The 19,710-nt window shown below is 37.0% G+C and overlaps 1 protein-coding gene across 1 annotated transcript in view; it reads left to right on the top strand.

Moving 5' to 3' along the window:
- The window catches only part of SLC49A4 (solute carrier family 49 member 4), a 69,888-nt gene extending 55,258 nt beyond the window's left edge, over positions 1-14,630 (top strand). The window contains exons 8-9 of the mRNA XM_074330911.1: positions 5,526-5,708; positions 13,969-14,630. Coding sequence (XP_074187012.1) covers positions 5,526-5,708; positions 13,969-14,084 — 299 coding nt within the window. The 3' untranslated portion in view covers positions 14,085-14,630. The remainder of the gene's footprint in view (positions 1-5,525; positions 5,709-13,968) is intronic.
- The last annotated feature ends 5,080 nt before the right edge of the window (positions 14,631-19,710 follow it).

The raw sequence follows: 19,710 nt of genomic DNA, 5'->3' as shown, positions 1-19,710 counted from the left end.
AAAATTTATCCAATAAAGTATATTAATATTATAAACCTACTCTTGAGGGAAATTTCTGATTTTGATCTGTAAGGTAATTCATAATAAAAACTTATTGTTATTTTAATAATCCTTATTTCTTATTTATAATGCTTCTTAAGACTAAACACATTCTCTATTCTTATCTACCTAGAAGCACCTATAAGATTTTTGTTTTTAATATCCTAGTTAAGCTCTCCTACATGTATTTAAATTTGTCATTGATGTATTTAAATGAACCTTGGTCGTCACCTGGTATTATCATTCAATAAATGTATCTCTTCCATTACAGTCCAGATATTTATGCATCTGGCTGCAACCTGAATACCTCCCAAAAGAGGAGACACATTACCTGGTCCGTTGTTAGTCAGCTCTGGGTTTTGGGAAATTCTTCTTCCTTTTGAGATAACTAATTTGGAACAACATAACTTCCACAGAGCAAGTCAGCTGCCTCCCACTTCCATTGATGGGCCCTCAAAACATTTGAAGATATTTGTCATGTCTGGCCTTAGCTTTTAATCTAAACATCCCCCAGTTCTTACAACCTTTTGTCATCTGACATGGATTCCCCACCACTGACCACCGTGACATAGTCACTCTTCTAAATCTGCCATAGCTTGTCACTGTCCTTCTCAAAATGTGTTACTAAAACTTAGCACACTTACCATGCTGCACTCAGCACCTAATATTGTGAGGGTCTTGTTTTTCGTGATTAGACATAGTTTTTTCTAAGACAATGAAGTATAATTAATTATCTTCTTAACACTGTGCAAATAAATGGCTGCTGAGCCAATAGGCATCTATCATATTCCTTGAGATGAGGAGTGATTTGAAGATGGAGTATGTCCTATTTACTGTTGTAGCATGTCAGCTTACATATAATAGACTCCTGATAAATGTTTTGAAGAAAGGCTTAAGCTAAAGTTTTCCATTTTATATATCTAAGCAATAATTTTTTGGACCTATTTTACACTTACCATGATTAAAGTTTATCTCTTTCTTTGTAACCTTTTCATGCTCTATTTTTTATTCTGTCATCTATCTTATATGCAATCACTCCCAGCTTTGTACAGAATACAGATTTGGGAAGCATGCCTATTGTGTCAATACCATTGAATGAAAGAAATACCAAGCCTTGTTTTTATTTTATTTTTTTCCAATTTGACAAGAGTGGCTTGCTGGAAAACATGTTAGCTTCTCTAGGCCTTAATTATATTATTATTAGCACTGCTAACCCACAGTGTTTCTAAATAAGTCAGTTTGACTTTCAGCACTTCGGTTAGTTCATCTGTAAAATACTTTACCTGCCTCAAAGAGTTGGTAGGATGATCAAATATGATCATATATTTGAAAGCATTTTCAAAAAATGTTTTAAAAACTATATAAATCCAAGATTTGAAATTGTTATTGTTATTGATGTTATTTTGCGAATTTCAATCAATGTTGGGTGGAAATAGCTCTTATTCTTATCTGAAATGTTGTGATTTGTTTTATAACCACTAATCATCTAAGGTTTGAGTGTTTTGGTTAATAAGAATGTATTCATACATAGTTTTATTTCCTTAAAGTTTAGAAATTCGGTTTGTCATTGGCTGCCAGGGTTGGGGGAGCAGTACTTTCAGGGTTATCATCCAATTCATATTCTTGAAATACATCCATTGTAACTATTTTGTGCTACGCAGGACTTTGTCATTTTTGCAATTTAAATTATGGGCCTGTGAATTTTATTAGCTCTTTTGAAAAAACTACATCAGCATTGTGTTTGTTCCGCTAAATTATTAATACCTTGACTTTTAATTGAGAGGCAATTTGTTATAATTTTAGTATCAGTACTATAGAAAGTCATGGAAATATTTAATGATCATGTAGTTTGAACCCTCTCTGACTAGCAGGAAATTATCTTGTCTGCCTGACTTTTAATAGATGACATTCACCCACTGGATCTGCCAAATGTGTATAAAGATACTGTATCAGACTCTAAACTGAAAACTCAAATGGAAGTCAAATTCAGACTCTTAATAATCGGTTTCTACTTTATGCATGTCCCAGAACACTGGGGAGGAATATATTAAATCAGTCCTGACACAGCTACCTTTCCCCCATTCTGATTATGAAAATCTTAATTTAACCCTTTCCTGTGTAAATTATTTTGATTCTTTGGTTTCTGCAATAAGAAGTGATTTCAGCATATCTCTCCAGGGTAAAACAACCTCTTGGTCATCATTTTTATAGTAATACAAGAAGTAAACATCACGAGTAAGAGAATTGAATGAAAATACTCTCTTTTTGATGACTGGACTCAGCGGTTATGTCCTTCATCACAGCCCACTTATCCAATGTATAACAGGAGTTCTAATAGATGAAGTGGGAATGTTTGTGTCAAGGACTCTGCACTGAGGCCTGCTTATGTGGCTCGCAGGTGTCGACATCGGGGCTGTGGGTCAGCTCACCTGGTGATAACCGTTTCTGAGTCAGTGAGCTAACAAACTTGCATGGAGTGGAGTGAAATCAGTTAGCCAATTCATTATTTCATTACCAATGAAATTTCTCCTTTTTATTTTGTGAAATAGGTAAGATATACAAATAGTAAAAAAAAGTCAAATTCAAATAGTTGATGAAGGGTATACAATGAAAAATGTCTACCTCCTGTGGCCCCCAATTTCCCTCTCTAGAGGCAACCCTGAATGTCAGTTTCTTGGGTATTTGCCCAGAGAGTTCTATATACATTTACAAATGTGTGTGTGTATGTGTATCCTTTTAAAAAATATAACACTTTTCTGTATCTTTTTTACTTATATATCTTAGATGTCATTAATATCAGTACATACATAGTTACTTCATTTTTAATGGCTGAATAGTATACCTTTGTTTGGATGTTTGATACATTTTTAAACAACCAACCCCCTATTGGTAGATATTTAGCTTGTTTTTAATCTTTTCATACTACAAACTATTTCAGTGTGTGTTCTTTATATACTTGTACCTGCATCGCTATAGAATAAATTCCTAGAACTGTAATTTCTGGATCAAACAATAAGTATATTGTTTACTCTAATATGCATATTCAGATTACCCACCAGAATATGAACTATTTACAGTTCCATCACCAATGTTTAATCACAATAGAAAATTTATCTTTTCCAGTTGACAAAGATTTCCTCTTCCATTCCCAGAATTTAGATACTTAGGAAACCAAAATCAGAAGATTTGTAATGAGCATGAAATGAAGCCACGAGAGTGGCTTCATGGCCGTGAGGGGGTTTTCAGACAAGGCCCCTGCTTCACCAAGCTCTACTACTCTGAGACATCCCGTGTGTGTGTGCGCGCGCACGTGTCTTTGTGTGTGTGTGTGTCATGCTAGATAAAAATCAATACAATCAAATCTCTCTTTTCAAGACTCCATACCAATAGTCCCCTTTCCGTGTGTCCTCATCATTACATTATCATTTTTTGTTTTACAACTTGCAATGACTGTTATGTACAGATTATGATTCTTTTTCAGGTATAACACTTTAATTTGCTTGATTACAAATTATATGTGAGTATATTTCCTTCAGAAATATAAGTGTCGAAAGGATTATTTTCATAGTTTCTATAAAATAGTAATTCCATCACTGGTTTGTGAATAATTACTTAGAAGTAGCACCTTCTGGTTCTTAAGAGATTGCTTTTTCCTGTCATTTTATTTCAGTGTTGTCTTACTTTAAACTCCTGGGCTCATCTGTGTTTGGGTCAGTAGCCATTTCTACTCTGATTTCCACTAACTGACCAATAAATTATTATAAAGTGTTTTTGTAGATAGAATATTCTATAAAAGCTACCAGTGATAGTCCCTCCCTAGATTTCCTAATGGACCATTAATGTGCCATGTGTTAAGTAAAACATGTTGATTGATTTACGTGATCTATGTCTAGCAAATATACAGTGAGCATGAGGTGTTAGGTTTTGTTCTGTTTTTAAGGGTCTCTTGAAAATTACTTCACGTTTTAAATGGAATGCATTATAACTATCAGATGCTTCCCATTTAATTCTGTGGATGACTCGGTCACCGCTTTAGCCAGCAGTATGTTCTTTTTCACTGTCATCCTTTTGTTCTCTATTTTCTTATGTGTCTTCTATTCAGAGAAAGTCAAAGTAATCACCAGCTGTTTCTGTTATCAGAATGTACTAAATAGTTTATAATCCAAGAAGGCCAGTATAATTGAAAGAGGAAGCAGGAGTTGGGGTTAATTAGAGAAATTCTATTAGAAAACAGTGGATATTATTGTTTTTACCCCTTCCACGGTGTCATGGACTGTTAATTATTATAATCAGTTGTAAATTCTGATAATTTGATATGTTCTATGAATAATACATAACAGATTTAGGGTAACTCCCTCATTTTCTGCAGTTCTTGTACAGAAATTTCTTTTCCTTAATAAATATATTTATTTAAAATATCTTCATGGTAACCTTAAGCTTAGAATAAATTCTACTCATTATCATCACTGGGTATGATGTACTTTTAGCCTATAGGGGATGTGTTTTAGATTGCTAAATACGATATCATTTTTTTCCCCATTGGTTCTGTTTTCACCTTCAAATTAAAATTAATGAAGGTTTGTATGCAGACAATAGCAATAGTATAATTATTTGGAGTAGGGTGCATTTCTCTAAACATTCTTCTAAGAAGAATGTCCTTATTCAAAAATTTCACTACAGAATAGGATTAATAGGCTTTTTATTGGCTAATCTAAGATCCTAACCACTATTAATTATATATTTCTGGGTGAATTTTTTTCTGTGTTCCAAAAACGTTAGAAATTTTTAAAGAATTGTTGACACAAAACTCATTCAAAACTTGAAGACTGGTAGAAGAGGGTAAAGGGGGTCAAATATATGGTGATGGAAGGAGAACTGACTGGGTGGCGAACACTAATGCAATATAGAAAATGAAGAAAAAATATTGATTCTGATAATTTGATATGTTCTATGAACAATTCTATTTTAAGTGTTTCTCCAGGAATTATATGCTGAATAATTTTTATTTTATATTTGAGGGCTACTATTAATCAGTCTCTTTAAATACATAATTTTCAGTAACAATGTTTCTTACATTTATTCTTAGATTTTAAATTCTCTTTAAAATTATAGAATTTGTCTAGATTTTGGATTAAGTTGCTATATTTTATCGATCCCTCTGTTTTTCAGGAGTGTGACTAAGGGGGAATAATCCTTTTAATTCTATTATTATGGTAAAATTGTTTCTATGCTTTGGAATAATCCACCAAAAAGATAAAGCAAATAAGCTGGTAATCATCCAGGAACAAAACCTTTTCCTAAGTACTCCACAAAAACATGAGCAAAGAGCTGACAGATATATGATGCTTTATCAAATTTTATCAACTGCCATTGAAAACAGGTGAAATTGCATGTCAGTAACTTATAGAAGAGAAGACCCAGAAGATCTGTCTGATACTACTCACTGCTGCTACTGGGAAACTAAACTGTTTGTGTTTTTGTTTTAGTGACACTGTATGCTTCCTGTATTCTCCTGGGAGTGTTCTTGAATAGCAGTATACCTATATTTTTTGAGCTTTTTGTGGAAACTGTCTACCCAGTTCCAGAAGGAATTACTTGTGGAGTTGTTACTTTTTTAAGTAATATATTCATGGGAGTACTTTTATTTTTTCTCACATTTTATCATACAGGTAAGAAATTTGACTTTTTGGTTACTGTCTAAATGTATTATAAGAGAAGTTTGTGACAATGCTGTATAGGGAATTTATATGGAGAATCCCCACTAAGGCAGATTACTTTGAGCTTTCACATGACATTAAAAGAAAATACTTTCAGTTGTTTTTTTTGAAATGCATCTTAGCCTGATCTAATGCACCCTCAACTCCTAGAATTTCTGATTTAATTAACCTGGGTAGGGGTCCAGCATTTATAATTTTAAAGCCCCCAGGTGGTTCTAATATGCAGATTGTCATTGAGAACCACTGGTATATTGCTTTTTAAAAAATACTTGGAATCTACAATCTTAACATAAATTAATGTCAAAGGAGTATAGTTTAAAGCCTTAGGAATAAAGGAGAGGTTGCCCCAGGGGTGTATAGAATACACAGAACAGCACTGCCCAGTCAAACTTACGGTCATGGAAATGCTCTTTTTTTTTTTGAAATGCTCTTTATCTGCACTGCACTGTCCAACACAGTGGCTACAAGTCACTAGTTCCTAGTGCAGCTGAGGAACTGGATTTTTTATTTTATTTCATTTTAATTAATTTTAAATAGCTACATGTGGTCAGTGCAGGTATAGACTAAAAAGAAGGTTGAAGTTAGAACCCAGGAGTGCACCTTTGAAGAAGAGGAAGATCCTTATGAAAGAGGAAGCGATGGGTCCTGAAAACAAGTGGAGGAGTGCGCCTTGGACGAAAGGAGAAAGGGAAGAAGGCAGCGTCAGTGGGCATGGAGGCAGATACCTTTGCTGGGCAGATTGTGGAGAGTTCCTTCTTGATGGCACCACCTTTCTGCTTAGAAGCCAGTTTATTAAGAATTGGTGGGAAGAAAGTGGAGAAAAGGCTTAAGGAGAGAATGAAATTTTGAAATAACTTTTGAGGGAAATGGGAGGGGACGCTGTGGGGACAGAGCCGGGAGTGCAGTTTCCAGGCTCTCGCCCTCATGTAGAAAGGTGCTCGGGTAGTAAATGGCCATCAGCTGTGATTAGATGGCCATCAGCTGTGGCTAGTTGGCTGTCAGCTGTAACCAGTGAGCCATTGGCCACCAATATAACTGCTGTGGCTACGCTGGCAGGAAATTGGGGCTAGCAAGAAGATGGTGGCTGAGCTAGCAAGCATGGATTGCAGTTAGCAGGGCAGATTGCAGCTTGCAGATGAGGTTGGTTGGTTGGCAGAGAAGCGGATGGCAAGTTGCAGATCATGTGGATCCTGCTTCCTGTGTCTCCAACCCAGCCGCCAGCAAGACTATAGTGGTATGACTCCCCTATTTATGGCTCCATGGGGGTTCCTTTTTGGCCTCAGCATATCCTGTGTTCTTATGTGGGGAGTGGGAACTGAGACCCCCCCATGAGTCCCTGCATGACAGACACTGCAGGGAGAGATTGCTGGGCATGTTGAAGTAAGGCTCCACTGGTGTTGAGGTCCATTTTGCACAGTTTGCTTTTCTCTGATATTCTCTCTTCTGTGATCCAGATTCTGTCTTACCATTTCAGAAAATTTGTGCACAATTATCTAGGATTTTTTTGCATGTTACAGTAAGCATTTATACTTGTGATTTTTTTTTTAATTTTATTGGGGAATATTGAGGAACAATGTGTTTCTCCAGGGCCTATCAGCTTCAAGTCGTCGTCCTTCAATCTCGTTGTGGAGGGCGCAGCTCAGCTCCAAGTCCAGTCGCTGTTTTCAGTCTTTAGTTGCAGGGAGCGCAGCCCACCATCCCATGGGGGAATTGAACCAGCAACCTTGTTGAGAGCCCATGCTCTAACCAACTGAGCCATCTGGTCACCTCTATACTTGTGATTCTTGAATATAAAGCTTTTGTTAATTTCTACTAGATTTAGATCCCACTTTATTCCTTCATCTTAAAAAATCTAATTATTACCTTTTTCCCCCTTGTTATTGGTCTCTTAACTACTCATCAAATACCTTAAATTTGCATAATTTGTACATGGAAGAACCTAATTTATAAGATTCAGATGTAAGAAATGCTCTAAAATGTGATGCTCCAAGAAGCCTAATTGTTTATAGGAAACTTTCTGACAGGCTTATAATTGAAACAATAACCACAGTAACCTCCTTGGCTGGAAAATAAATTTTTGAAACTTTCCAAACTGATAAAACACAATCTGCCCTGGGTTTTGGACAAGTTTTGACATAGCACTGTCACCTAACAGCAAAACACACCCAAATGATATATTTATTGTATAATTAACAGCAAACTAGATTATTTCTGTCAATCAGTAATACAGGGACAGTAGGTCTTAACTGTGCTAAACTTGATGTGAGTTTGGTTTATCATATGAAGGACGGTAATACTGATGAAGTCATACCACTGCTTAATGTCCTCCTGGAAACGTATTTCCATTAGGGGAAATGCCATCACCAAGTGTCGGACTAAGGTCTTTGCTTCCAGTGAGTTTTCTAAACAGAATCACCTGACAATTAGGTTTCAGCCTTAATCCGCTTCAGTTATGTCACAGTTGCAGTTCAGAGGCTCAGTGCCTCTCTTTGCCTGGTCAAGTATCAAAGATGGCTATGTTGCTCCTTCTGGTGATAGAAACAATTTTCCAGCTCATGGGCACAGGTTCGCTAAGTGATTTTTGCAGCCTGGTAGAGCGTGATTTTTCCTGTCTGCTGGAAATGAAGTTTGTCCTCCCAGTATTTAAAAACACCAACAGTAGATACCAGATAATGTTATCAGTAAACTTCCTGCATGTGGTCCCTAGAATATCACGTGTATTTACTGATCCGTTTAAGGCAGGGAATACCTGTAGTACCTCTGCACAGTCTGACTATGGGAGAGCCCAGTGCTCTCCTGGCCATTCACTTGGCCAGGAGAGGGTCTCTGTTACTCCCCTAGGTCCAGTTGCCGCCTTCAGTGTGTTCCAGAGAGCCTGGTGTCTGGCATCAGTCCGGGCTCACTCCTCATTCTGCAGATTCACTCTGACCAGATGTGGGGACAGAGTCCCAGAGAGCAGTTTCCAGAGTCTCGGCCTCACGTGGAAAGGTGCTGGCTCCGGTAGTAGATGGCCGTCAGCTGTGGCTAGTTGGCCGTCAGCTGTAACCAGTTACCCAATTAGCCACTGATATAACTGCTGTGGCTGCGTTGGTTGGTCAGTCAGTTGGTTGGCAGGCAGAGAAGCTGACAGCTGGTTGCAGGTTGTGTGGATCCAGCCTCCACTGAGACTATAGTGCCTCCAGTGAGACTATAGTGGTATGATTCCCCTACCTGTGGCTCCATGGGTGTTCCTTTTTGGCCTCACCATGTCCTGCGTTCTTCTATGGGGAGCGGGACTTGAGGCCCCTCAGGCCGCCCCGCACAATACCAGACACAAGCAAATATTTTTGTTTCTTTGGCATGAGCAGCAGAACACTTAGCACCATTTCTCCTCCTTCCTGTCTCACTGATATAATCAAGAATTTATGCAGGGAGGAAGGTTTCCTTTTTTTGGTTGGTTTCTGATTGCATGTTCTTACACATATCTAGGTAGATGTTAAAGGTTTCTATCTAAACTCCATGATTATTGTGAAAAATGAAACTTTACATAGTAATTAATTTTAATCCAACGAGGTGATTTTCAGGGGGAAAAAATCTCAGCACATTTTGACATTTCAGAGAGTTAATGAGAAGATATATGTGAAAGAGCCTCGACCAGGGCATAACTGGCACTCACCAATTGCTTGTTTTGTTTCCTTCTAGATAATTAATTGGTTGATGTTAGGAATTTAAATTCCTAACATCAGGCTTCTGTTTTAAAGAAATGTTTTTATATGTTTATTTGTGAGTGTGTCTGTAGGGACAGGGCCAAGAGAACAGTTTCCAGGCTCTCGACCTCACGTGGAAAGGTGCTGGCTCCGGTAGTAGAGGGCCATCAGCTGTGATCAGATGGCCATCAGCTGTAACTAGTTGGCCATCAGCTGTAACCGGTTAGCCATTAACCACTAATATAACTGCCGTGGCTACGCTAGCAGGCGTGGATTGCGCTAGTAAGTGCAGTTAGCAAGTGGATTGTGGATTGCGGATCGTGTTGATCCTACTTCCTGTGTCTCGCCCGGCCGCCAGTGAGACTGGGGTGCAGGAAGAACCCTTGTTGGGGTACTGGCAGATGTTTGCTTCTTGTGTCTCAACCAGCCACCAGCGAGACTATAGTGGTATGACACCACTATCCATTGCTCCATGGGTGTTCCTTTTTGGCCTCACCACGTCCTGCGTTCTTGTGCGGGGAGCAGGAGCTGAGTTCCTGCATGACAGTGTCTAATGAATACACAAATAAATCCTACCTCTCTCCAAGGCTAAGGTTACTAGAGCTATGAAAACTGTGTTGAGTTTCTTTCACATATGATTAATTGGTGTTGTCCCAAAGTCCTATAGCAGAAGTCCCCATGCCTTATAACTGAGGTCTGATGACACACATAAATTGCAGATCTGAAAATTCTGTAAAATTATTTCCTAAAAATAACTTTTAATTCCACAGCCTAGTACCATGAACATTTTTCATGATAAATTCCCTTCTATTAGAACCAATGTTCAAATGTTATAATTTTGTCATTTTAAAACTTGAAAACCTCAACCAGAAGTTAAGTAGTTACATGTCAAAATTCAACTATTAGTTACATGATTGGAAGGCCTGATTTTTAATCATCATAAAGATCTGTGGGGGTTTTTTAGGTCAGTTCTCAAAAAAATACTAAACTTCCTGTCTAGAGTTTTTATTTCCCCACAATGTGCTATCTAGTGGTTACGGCCAGCTACTTCATAGTAGATTATATCAGAGACAGTTTTTCAGGGCTGTACAGACTAACCCCAACATAACCACATAGATTGGCTTGCCTAGCAAGGACGGCTCCACTGGTGATTTGCTTGCAGATTACAGCCATCGCCACCAGTGGTAGTGAATGTCACACAGGCTTTGGTACCAATTCCACTGGCTTGTTTGGACCCCTGGGTCCCAAGTCCTGTTTTGATTCTGCTTTAGGTATCTGGGACAGTGTCAGAAGTTTCTTAAGAGTTTTTCTGACTTGGGTTTTTCATCGTCACTTTCAAAAGAAATTGTTATTTGCTCCCTGGTATAAACGTAGTTATGAAACTGAGTTGCTTTCTATAATGTTTGCTTTGAGAATATCAGTGAGTTATTTCAGACGCTACAGTGATGTTTTGCTCTAATAACTTTATATACAAAACCAAGTTGGGGATGCTGTTATATTTTATATATGTTCTGAAATGTATTCTAATGTTCTATTTTAATAAGTTGGTCGCTTATTCTGAAGTTTGTATTATCTGGGGGGTGAAGGTTGTTTTAGGAGCCTCGCAGCAGGTTTTGGCTAAAATCATTAAAGGTTTTTTGTTTGTTTTAACCTCAGTCCTTTTATTTTGAAGTAACTGCCCATGACTTTGAGGCTACATTGTGGCTGAAAAGATTCAGGGGCCTGCCTGGCTGAGGTGGGGAGCTCATTGACTAATTGACTAATGCCAGAACAGGTACAACAGGTGTGGGTTACTGAGAAGTAGTTTTATATCTACAGAGTGAAATAATGCAGTGTGATGGTCAGATCTGTTGGGTAATTCATGTGAAGTGAAGGGAGCAGGGAATTACACTGTGAAATCATGGTGTCAGCTGGCTCCTCCTGAGTGAGAATGGAAACAATTTTGTTAAAGCATCATAATTCTCATTAAATTACCAAAGAAAGTAGGTTGGTTCTGGAGGGGTGGTATCTGGGACCAGACAAGTACTTGAAGGTGGTAGAAACCAAAAGCATGGCATCCTTAAAGAGAAAGATGAGGTGAAAAGTGTAGTAGTGCTTCTGTAAGAAAAAGGTGAGAAGATAAACAAAATCCTAATTAGTTCGTTCCCAGCAGAGCATCAACATTTGGTGCAGAGCCCACTTCACGGAGTAAAATATAAATTGGCAAAGAAAGTACTCAGGCTACAGTGTAGATAATACATGATAGAAACCAGCAGGAATATAGAGGCCAATTACAGAGCCTTGGTGTATGGATTTATATTTTCTCTAGTTAAGAACAAAGAGAAGGAATGTTTGAAAATTGTGCTCACTTTAAAATATTTAAAGGGTAATAAGAAAATTTCAGTGGATCGGGACTCTTTTGGTTTGATTCCATCGTATGACACCGAGCTCAGAATGCACAGGAGTTGACTTTGCTACTGCTCAGGCAAGTGAAACTGTTAAACAAGCCATTTCCTATTAGAACACCTAAGCTCTGGTTTTTGTGAATGGTTTCCACTGGGGAAAATGTAGAGGTGAAAGGTGGATTTGACTTTTCAGAGAGGCATAATAGTAAAAATGAACCAACAAACCATGACACCAGAGAACGATTATGAGGCATTTTTAAAGATTTCATCTGTACCGAGATAGAAGGAACCATTTTAGAACTCTGATAAAATCAAAGGTCTGCTTTGGCAATAGTTGATTCAGTTTTGCTTTGACAAAAATTTGACTGGGTTTAAGAAGAACAAGGACAAGTTGATTGTTGCTACACGTGTGTTATTCTAGCTCCCCATGAAATACAGTCTCCAGGATCTAGAAAACGTCATTGTACACGACTTTGTCAAGTACTATGCTTTCTTTAAGCTTCTGCTTAAAATTTGACCTTAAAGTCAAAATGCTCACTGCAAACGGTATGCTGTTGTCACTGTTTTGCTGCTTTTTATCTTCCTTTTTTTTTTTTCACTGCTTCGTTTTGCCTGTTAAAATTATCATCAGACATTCAGAGAGTCTACGGTTAACATAAAAGCAGAAAACACCTGGTGTGTATTTCAGGGAATATCAGAATAAAGATAAGAGCCCAGAGGTCACAGCCTTCTTGAGGGTTTAGGTTATATTCAGCCCAAGTAAAATAAAGCTCAGAAAACAATTTTGCATGAAAATACCATTGAAATATATGTCTTTGTTAATATGCTATACAAATAGCATGTCTGACTCTTAAAATGTAGAAATTGAGAGGTAGGGAGGCAGCTTTTGTGAGCATATTACAGAAAAAAAGGTATTTCAGCACCTTTTTTTTTACTGATTGGTTTTCTGATTTCCATTCCTGAGCATAAATTGTTCTTTTAGCCATATGAATTATGGATTAAACTAAAGCAGCAGTGTGGAAATCTTGAGGATGAGTTTTGAAGATTAGGGCAATGTTAACATTCTGTAGAAATACAAAGAGAAAATACAAACCTATGGGAGTGCCCCAAAGAAAAAAATGTACCAGGGAACTTGTTTTCCTCATTTGTTTATTTTTTTAATTGAAACTGCTAAATGGATATTAAGCTAGAGAAGTTATTCCTTCACCAGCACCATCAACCTCTTTATGCAAAGAAGCTGCTCACTTCTGCACCCAAAGGCTTAGGATTGACTGGCAAAGGGGGTCGGAGTAGAATGAAGCTGAACTCATGCACAGCTCCAGGGACGTGAGCTGGAGGAAGCAGCTGGAGGCAGCCGCATTCGTAAGGTGTATTTGTAGCCAGGGGCCCAGGACCAGCCTGTGGGAGAGTCTTGAATTCATGAGCAAGCATTTCTGAAGTAGCATGTTCTCAATTCCCTTAAATCATCACAACAATTGCCTGTTTAGATGATTCTTGTAGGTTTTCTGGTGATTGGCATCAGACATAACTATTGCAGAAGAAGCGGGAAAAGGCTAGAAAGAAATACACCAACATATGCACAGGTAGGATTAGGATTAATTTTTTTATGTTTTACTTTATTTTTTATATATTTTCTCATTTTTTTTGTACAATGATTAGTACTTGATGTTTTTGCTGAGAAATAGATGTTTCTGTCCAAAAATATATATAAATATGTTTTCTCAAAACTCAGGTGATTTTCTTATTTGTCTTTCTAATCCTTCAGATATTTCTAAACAAGGACAAGAATGATGGTGATAGAGGGCACTAAAAAACTAATTAACAAACTATTATAACATTTAACGGTGATTGATTTTTTCCTTTGAAGTATTAGATTTCTTTGCCACCAAAGTCAAGGTGGATTAAATTGATAAAAAGTTATTAACAATATTGATTAAAAATATTCCACATGAAAGCCCATAATATATTACATGCATCACTTAGACTCCAGATTGTCACTGTTTATTGACAGCCGGTTTTCAGGCCTTCAGGGGCACATTTATTAGAAGCGCTTTTGAATGCAAAGCAATGTGCTCCCAGCACACAGGTGGTGTTCTGCTAGTGACACATGGATGCTTACAACTGCGTGTTTTTGTCTTACAGAGTTGTCATGGTTCAACTGGTGCCTTCCCGGGTCGTGTTTGCTCAGTCTCCTCCTCATTCTGTGCTTCAGGGAATCCTATGACAGACTCTATCTCGATGTGGTTGTCTCAGTTTAATAGCACAGGCTTGAAGGAGTTTAAAAAGAGACTGGAAATCAGTACTGCATACTGCACATCTGCTCAGAATTACCCATCGAACAGGAAAAAGGTGAAGAGAAACTGCATTCAGAGAAACTGCATTTGTTAGGTTACAGGTGATCACATTAACTTAATTACTATTAGGTAATAATGATAATAATGTGGGATTTGAGTGGTCCTAGGGGATTTAAACTCTCAATGGCGTACCTGTGCCTGATTCTGGGGTTGGAAGTGTGATGTCTCTTATGCAAAGCACTACCTACGTAATACCCTCTGTGTTTTGTGCCAGTGCTAAACTACTGATTGATTAATTGTAATTATGAAAAGAAATAAAGGGTTTCTATCACATGAAGATAACTCCTTCCCTAAGTCACATATCAGAATAGGAAGAAATGCCACTAACTTCTAAAGAAGCTTCAACCCTGTATCCGATTTTAATTATAAAATAGCCAAGAGGTATCTCTATGATAGAAATCAGCCACGTGTACACTACATTTTTTTCTAATAAAGCCATTTCTTATATGACTCCTTATTTTTAATTAAGTCAGAAACCTTTGGCCATCTTTATTACAGTGATCAAGTGCTTTCCAGTGACTTCAGAGCACATACTTTGTGACTCAATCTTAAAGTATCCTTTTTCTGTGAAATACAATTTCATCTACTTGGCTCTTAAATAATTACATTAAAGGTGACTAAATGTTTAATGTAGTCACATTAAATATTGTATGAAAAAATGTAATTCTGTTCTGATGTAGCACTTTGTCAAAAATGAAGTGAAAAATCACATAGAATATTCTGTGTCTTCAGCCCATATATATATACATGGGATGTAAGTCCAGCACCAGTTATTATTTCCTGGGGTTAAATTTTATTAAATGACCCTTGTTTGAAAGTAACAATTTATAACACTGAAACTTTCATATCTATTGAATGATTTCTAATTACATTCTTGTATTTCAGTTCAGGTTATAAAATATTCGATTCTGTATGGAGTCAATATATTTGAGAGGGCAGCATTTTGTCAGTATAAGTTTTCTTTCTGTGGATGATATCTTGGTAAAAAAAAATGAGAGTAACTCATTGGACAGCTCTCAGACATGTCTTTCACTACAACATACAATATGTTCTGGTGGGATTATAATATTACCATTATCCACATATACATAATTCCCCTCACACAGAAACACCAAACATTTTCCCAAAAAAGTCAAGAATAATACTTTGCTTCCATTATTTTCAGCTTCCTGCAACCCCCTCTCCTTTTTCCTCACTTGAAATTGTGTCTTCATTGTCAGCTAAATATATATTTTGTCTTTTTCTGGACAGTGTGTAAACCAGCTCCTTTTATTAGCCAAGGTGATGAAGTATGGTTAAGGAAAATTGGTCAGTACTTAATTCTACGCATCTCTGCATGTGTACATAAACCATCACACACACTCATACATAGTCCCAAATACCCCACTTTTCCCCCTTAATAAGTTCAAGGCTATTCCTTAACTCACCTCAGTCCTAGAGGAGGATTCTATTACTGCTGAACCTTCTAAGATCCTAAATGGTACAATTTGAAAAGTAAGAAAACCTTCAAATTTAACATCTGTCTTCAGTCACCTTAAAATCATTTCCCTTTTATAACCACTCTGCTGACTTAGCAACAAGAACCAAAGGAACTAAGGAAGTTGCGGGGGAAAAAAATAGAAGAAGAACAAAGAAAACTTACGAAAGCTAGGCTTAGATCCAACTAACTCTGTCATTCTTCTTAAGTAAAAATGAAACAAAAGGAAAACAATTCTTGAAGATGATTGAAAGGATATCAGTAGTGCATGACCCAGATGCTAAAATAACCACTAGCCCTTCCTATTTAGAAAAAAGATAGCGGAGGGAAGAATTATGAAGTATTTGGTTTTAGTCAAAACTGTTGTGTTTGAGGACATTGCTGTATAAAATTCTGCTATATTAACAGTATTGATATAGAACATTATAACTGGTTAATTCTAGTTTTAACACAAAGTAAAGAATAACACTTTAAAGATGTTACCTAAATGACTAATTAATTCAAAAACATCCCAGTGGGTAGTGATTAAAAATTATTGCATGTGCCAGACACTAACCATTGTTTTTAGCATATATACCATGAGTCCCTCTCTTGTTTATATCCACTTACCCCTCCAGTAGATAATTGTCCTAATCACAAATTACAGCTGTTTTAAGTGATCAAAATTTCATATACCAAACCTGATAGGAAAAGAACCAAAAGTATTTGGGGTGGGGGAGTATTACGCACTATTAATTTACCTGATTCAAATCATACAATCAAATTATTTTATTCTTTTTTACTTCTGGCATGCATCAAAATAAACCGCCTGCTATCTGCACTTTCTAAACAAACATAGAATTCTAATGACATTTTATAACTGAAAGAAATCTTAACCCTCCACTAATCTAAGCCCTCGTTTTAGAATTTAATACAAACAGTCCCAGAGAGGTAAAGGACCTTGCTGAAGGTCACAAGCCTAGTTAGTGACAAAAATCAAGCTCTAACTAAAACCCACATCTTCTGACTCTCAAAGCAGTATATTTTCCTACCTCACAGAAATTCGACATTTTTGGGATGTTGGTGAAGACTCTTCCATGTTCAAAAACAATGGAGCTTAAGAGTAAACTGCCATTATTTCATGTGAAATTACAGGCATTAAACTGAGGTGATTGTTTGGTTTTTAAGGAAAACCGTTCTATTTTCTTCATCACTATCCTGTTGGTGCTCTAATATCTCTAAGTCTTAGTTTGAAGTGACATGATATAAAAATATTCTATGAATAATTCAATCCTCATAAACCAACTCAACAGCATTATTAAGTGGTAAGGACCTGTTACAGCCTAAATTCCCTGTAGCTTATCAGTGAATACTTCACAGTCTATGGGAAGAAGCATTTTTAATATGATCCATGGTAGATGGAAGGAACAAGGTAATTATACACACAGATGCATTTCACTGGAGGATGGAGCTAATAAAAAAGGGGGGAGGAATTAAGTACAAGAATAATTTTGTATATTTAAGCATATATGGCCTAAGGGCCAAAATTTATCATAGATCACATATTCATGTTTAATTATTGAGAATGTTTACAACTTGTTTTTTATGAAGCCCTTCTAATGAGGGATTCAAGCTAAGAGATTTTAAATTGAAGAGATTAAATTCCCATCTATTTATCTTTTAATTAGTTTTTTACTATTTTTTTCTCTAAAATCTAGGCATTCATCTTGCTGTTTGTATAAGTACAAAGCTTCATTTTAAACTCAAGATCGAATACAAATGCATAGCGTAAATTTGCTTTAAATTAATGTTAAAAAATCACATTAATTCCACATTTGTCTCTGACATAAAGGAACCATTATGATTATACCATATTATCAAGGAAATGCAAAAGCTGTGATATGAAGAAAGTGCCATATCAAAAAAAAAAATAGCTAGAGAACTATGAGAAAATTTGATCAGACCTATTTTATAAATTAGGAAAAATAGAATTTCAGTCTAATTTGGAATTATCTAGAAAGGGACAGATAAAATTTATTTCCATACTATCAAACAGTTTGCTAGTATGTTAGGAAATATAAGCAATGTTTCAGGGGAAAAATGTTGGGCCATCCTAGAAGAATAAAACGTGACAGACAGGGAGATCTCTTTAACAGCATCCATTGGGTCTTTTGTGCTCAATAGAAGTGAGTTGTCTGTTTAGTAAGCAGACACCATCTTGTCAATCCTGAGCACTCATTTCCTTTCAGGTGTTCTCCCGGCTCAGTTGGAACCTCAAAGTTAGAAATGAACTAATACCCAAGGCCCTTGAAAGTGATCTCTCTGGTTAGGGGATGGGAATGATAGAGGCTGCAGGCAGAGAGCACAGGCAATGTCTCCCCTGAACCTTGCTTCTTTTTATAAACAATTTAAGATTATTCTTGGTCAGGGCTGAAACAGCATCAGCCTCTTGTTTGACTTAACAGTTTTCTGAAACTCTCACTTGTCCTCATTGCCTGGTACCTCAGCTTTCTGAAACCTTGCAGGAATCTGACCTCAGCTCCATCACTGAGATGCTCCTAGAGCAACACATCCTTGAACTGACTTGTTGGCACAGGCTTGTTTGCCCACTCAGCCGCTCCCTAAGCTCCTCGGCTGAAAACCCAGTCTCCTTCCTGACTAGCAGGAAGGCCGTACGCCTAGGCCTCTGTCTCCTGACATTTAACAGGATGGTCAGGACATGAGTAAAACCAGGTACTCCAGAAAGATTTGATTGTTCTTCTCACCTCCAAGACTTAGAAGGTAGAATGTTTCCCTGAAATGGGAATTACAAAGATCTCTAACAGGTTTCTATAGTTATTTGTTGCATTTTAGAATACGGACTGATTAAATTCCCTTATGTTGTCTTTCTGTTGTGCCTTGGAACCTGGTAGCCCTCAAACAATAGCTTTCAGCCCGTACTGAAAAAGAGCAAAAATTTATCCCACCCCGGCTCCTCTGTTCATGCAACAAGGGAAAATTAAGTTTTTTAAAAAAAAGCTAAAAAATGAAACAAAGCATGAAATTCATTTCAGTAACTTTGGTGAAATGATAAAAAAATATATATATATTAAACCATTTTAGCTTTAAATATGCTGTACTTGGTACATTGCGAGGCGTGGGGCTCCAAAAGGATTGCCAAGAGATCAGCCTCACCACACAGCGCTCTCAGGGTTCCTTCCTGGCTCTTCTAGTTTAAAAGGGAGGCTTCTGCAAGTCTTGATGAAAATGGCCAGATTGACTTGGAGACACTTTGAATTTTCCTTAATGTTAGAAAATGGTATTTTTTTTAAGAAACTACAATTTAATTTAGACTTCCTCTAATTCAGATTGGCTTTTTTCCAATTTACCCAGAAAGATCATAGAATTGAAGAGATGATCTAATCCAACCACCTCATTTTTTAAATAAGTAAACAGAAAACCTTTTAGGTGAAATGATGTGGCTAGGGTTTCTTTCTATAAATAATGTGTTAGCCAGAGATTAATTATTAATACTTTAAGTAAATTTTCTTTCTTTTACATTTTTGAAAATAAATACATGAATGAGCACCCATTATAAAATACCCAGTATCGAAGTATAAAGTGTAGTCTACCTTCATACAAACACGTGCTGGCTAATCCATTCTCCTTTCCAGAGCTAATTCCTATGAATCCTTTCAGAAAAAAATGTTTATGCATTTACATACACATGTATGAAAACTTAGAGAGGATTTAAAATCAAGTCATCTAGGGAACTGTTTCTTAAACCATGTTGGCATTAACTTTGGGGACAGAAGCAAGAGTTTCTGAGATTTTAATTTCTCTCCCCAATGAGCCTGTATCGAGTGGAGCAGTGGTTCATAGAGGCATTTCACGTGTACCATCAGGGTCTACCATATTCTAAGGTTTAAAGGTAAATTCCAACATGCAACATTCTGTTTTGCATTTTGGAAATACAGCTTCTGTTTTTATGTCACCAATGAAGGTCTTTGTATGTCAAAGAAGAAAATGAATGATCCACCCCCCAAATCTAAATAGATTTTCTTGATAGGACTTCCTTGGATCACCATCTCAGCA

This window comes from Rhinolophus sinicus, linkage group LG01, assembly GCF_036562045.2.
Source record: "Rhinolophus sinicus isolate RSC01 linkage group LG01, ASM3656204v1, whole genome shotgun sequence".
Lineage (NCBI taxonomy): Eukaryota > Metazoa > Chordata > Mammalia > Chiroptera > Rhinolophidae > Rhinolophus > Rhinolophus sinicus.
Note: the sequence above shows the minus strand (reverse complement) of the source record. Positions and strands in the feature narration are given on the sequence as shown.